The sequence below is a fragment of the Elephas maximus genome, chromosome 7 (genome assembly GCF_024166365.1).
Source record: "Elephas maximus indicus isolate mEleMax1 chromosome 7, mEleMax1 primary haplotype, whole genome shotgun sequence".
NCBI classification, from domain to species: Eukaryota; Metazoa; Chordata; class Mammalia; order Proboscidea; family Elephantidae; genus Elephas; species Elephas maximus.
The window spans coordinates 119,807,656-119,810,131 of NC_064825.1; the positions used below are offsets into that span (position 1 = coordinate 119,807,656).

The 2,476-nt window shown below is 40.9% G+C and overlaps 1 protein-coding gene across 1 annotated transcript; it reads right to left on the reverse strand.

Moving 5' to 3' along the window:
* Window positions 1-215: 215 nt before the first annotated feature.
* LOC126080594 (olfactory receptor 10Q1-like) lies at window positions 216-1,175 on the reverse strand. The gene has a single exon (XM_049891789.1). It carries the CDS (start codon window positions 1,173-1,175, stop codon window positions 216-218), a length of 960 nt encoding a protein of 319 aa, XP_049747746.1.
* Window positions 1,176-2,476: the final 1,301 nt, after the last annotated feature.

The following is a 2,476-nucleotide window of genomic DNA, read 5'->3' on the forward strand; positions in this document are numbered from 1 at the left end:
AGCCACCTACATAACCCCTGTCCACTCTTCAGAGTTTTAAAGTTTCAGAGAACTTTATAAAATATGAAAGTGAACTCTAGCAACTAAGTATATTAGGTACAAAATTCAGAAAAACACAAAAGGTGGGGGAAAAAAATGTTGTAAACCTGGCATTTGTATGTCAGAGTTTCGCTATCATCACACCCTCCAGTACCCACACAAGTCCCTCTAAGACCTCAGAGAGTTTCAGCTGCTCCTTTGCTACTGATGGCCTTTTTCAGGGCACCTTTGACATCTTTGTTCCTAAGGGTGTAGATCAGGGGATTCAGTAAGGGAGTGATAAAAGTGTACACAAGGGCAAATTGGCGATCCTCATCCACGGTGGAGCTGGACTGGGGACGTAGATAGACCAGGGCACAACAGCCGTACTGCAGCAAGACCACTGTGAGGTGGGAGGAGCAGGTGGAGAAGGCCCGGCGGCGGCCCTCGGCAGAACGGATGCGTAGGATGGCCACTGTGATGAACACATAGGACACGGAGATAACGGTGAAGGGGACGGTCAGTACAAGTATGCTGACCACGTAGAGGATAGCCTGGTGCACGTGAGTATCAGCACAGGCCAGGCGCAGGACGGGAGGAACATCACACCGGAAGTGGTTGATTTCCCGGTGGTGCCCACAGAAGGGCAGAGTGAAAATTAAGGCTGTGAGCTGCAAGGAGAGCAAGAGGGCCAGGGCCATAGCACCAAACACCACCTGGAAGCACAGCTTCTGGGTCATGATGAGGGCGTAGTGCAGTGGGTGGCAGATGGCCACGTATCGATCATAAGCCATGATTGCCAAGAGAAAACAGTCGGCACCACCAAAAGTAAGAAAAAAGAACATTTGGGCCCCGCAGCCAACCAAGGGAATGGGCTTCTGGGCCCCAAAGATGTTGGAGAGCATCAAGGGCACCACCACCGTGGTGTAGCAGATCTCTACAAAGGACAAGTTGGACAGAAAGAAATACATTGGGGTGCGGAGGGAGCTATCGGTACACACTACCCAGATGATGGCTGTGTTGCCGCAAAGGATCATCAAGTAGAGGACGAGGAAAAGAAGGAAGAGAAGGGCTTGAATTTCTGGGACTGTGGAGAGCACACGGAATACAAACTCAGTGGGGCCGGACTGGTTGAGGACAGGGTTCCGGGCAAGCATTTCTCCTGCAAAAGAAGAGAAAGCGTTAAACCTTATTTGCTGAGTTGCTCAATTGCCTGAGTAAAATAAAGGATTGCAGGTTTTGTTTCTGATGTGGGAATTGCATAGTCGCCATCAAGATTTGAATCATAATAGAGGATACGGAAAAATTTTCCTAAGAGATCTTCATGTGTATGTCCCTGAAAACAAAACAAAACAAAACAACAACAAAAAGACTTCTACAGTGTCTTTAAAGGCAAGCATTTTAAGTATAAATTTATATGGGCTAGTTCCTTACGTCTTCTCAAGACTCATACTTGCATAATGGAAGATATTTATTTTATAGATAAAACTTTGGGTGAGAGAATAGTTCATATTGATATGGATGTTTTGGACTCAGAGAACGAATCAAGCACCTTTTATTCCAATCGTATCCTGACATTGGCTAGTTACTTGTTGTTCCTCACTTGAGTATTTTCTTTAATCTTCAGTTCAATTTCTTTACATTTCAATCTTTAAGAGTTCGAAGAGACTGACATGTAAATTCAATTGGCTGCATGGTAGGCAGAAAGAGAGTAGAGCTACCCAAGATAAGGAAAGATGATGAGGGAACTAAAAATTCCATAGCAGAGAGAAAAAAGAAAACAAAAATGTTTACCTACCCATGAAATAACCAATTTCAGGCAAGTTTGTCTCTACAATATCCTTTTTGTGCCACAAAAATCCAAAATTGGCCATCCTCCAAAATATCTTATGGAAAACAAATTCTGACCAAGTCAAATTCTAGCTCTATGCTCAGTCAAGTTGTCATCCACGTATATGCATCAAAAAGCAATTTTCGTACTTCAAAGGCCCTGGAATGATATCCACACCCTATTCTGAAAACAATAACTCAAAAAATAATCTAGTTTATTAGGAGATTGATCTAAATAAAATTCCACATTGGAAATTTTATAGAATAAGGGAAAATGGTGGGAATTGAACCATAATACCAGGAAAAAAAATTACGTCTAAATACTTATTTTGAATATTATTTTGTAAAGAACATAAATTTCAAATATGATTCTTGGAAATGCATATGCGAAACCATTTGAAATAGTAATCTGGGTCTTAATCTCAAATGATGGGAAAAATATGAATAATGGATAGGGGAAAGGTGAGAAAAGTAAAAAAGAAAAAGGTGCTAATTTCCTCAAACTATAAAAGAAATGATTCAGTATAAACCATATTATTATTTTTATGTGGACAGTTGGATCTTTTACATATTTTATGTATTTTGTAGTTGAATCTTTTTATATTCTTTAATACTTAACATTAATCAC

Excerpts from the sequence above, each read along its gene's own strand:
- LOC126080594 (XM_049891789.1), bottom strand. The coding sequence starts at position 1,175 with ATGCTTGCCCGGAACCCTGTCCTCAACCAGTCCGGCCCCACTGAGTTT.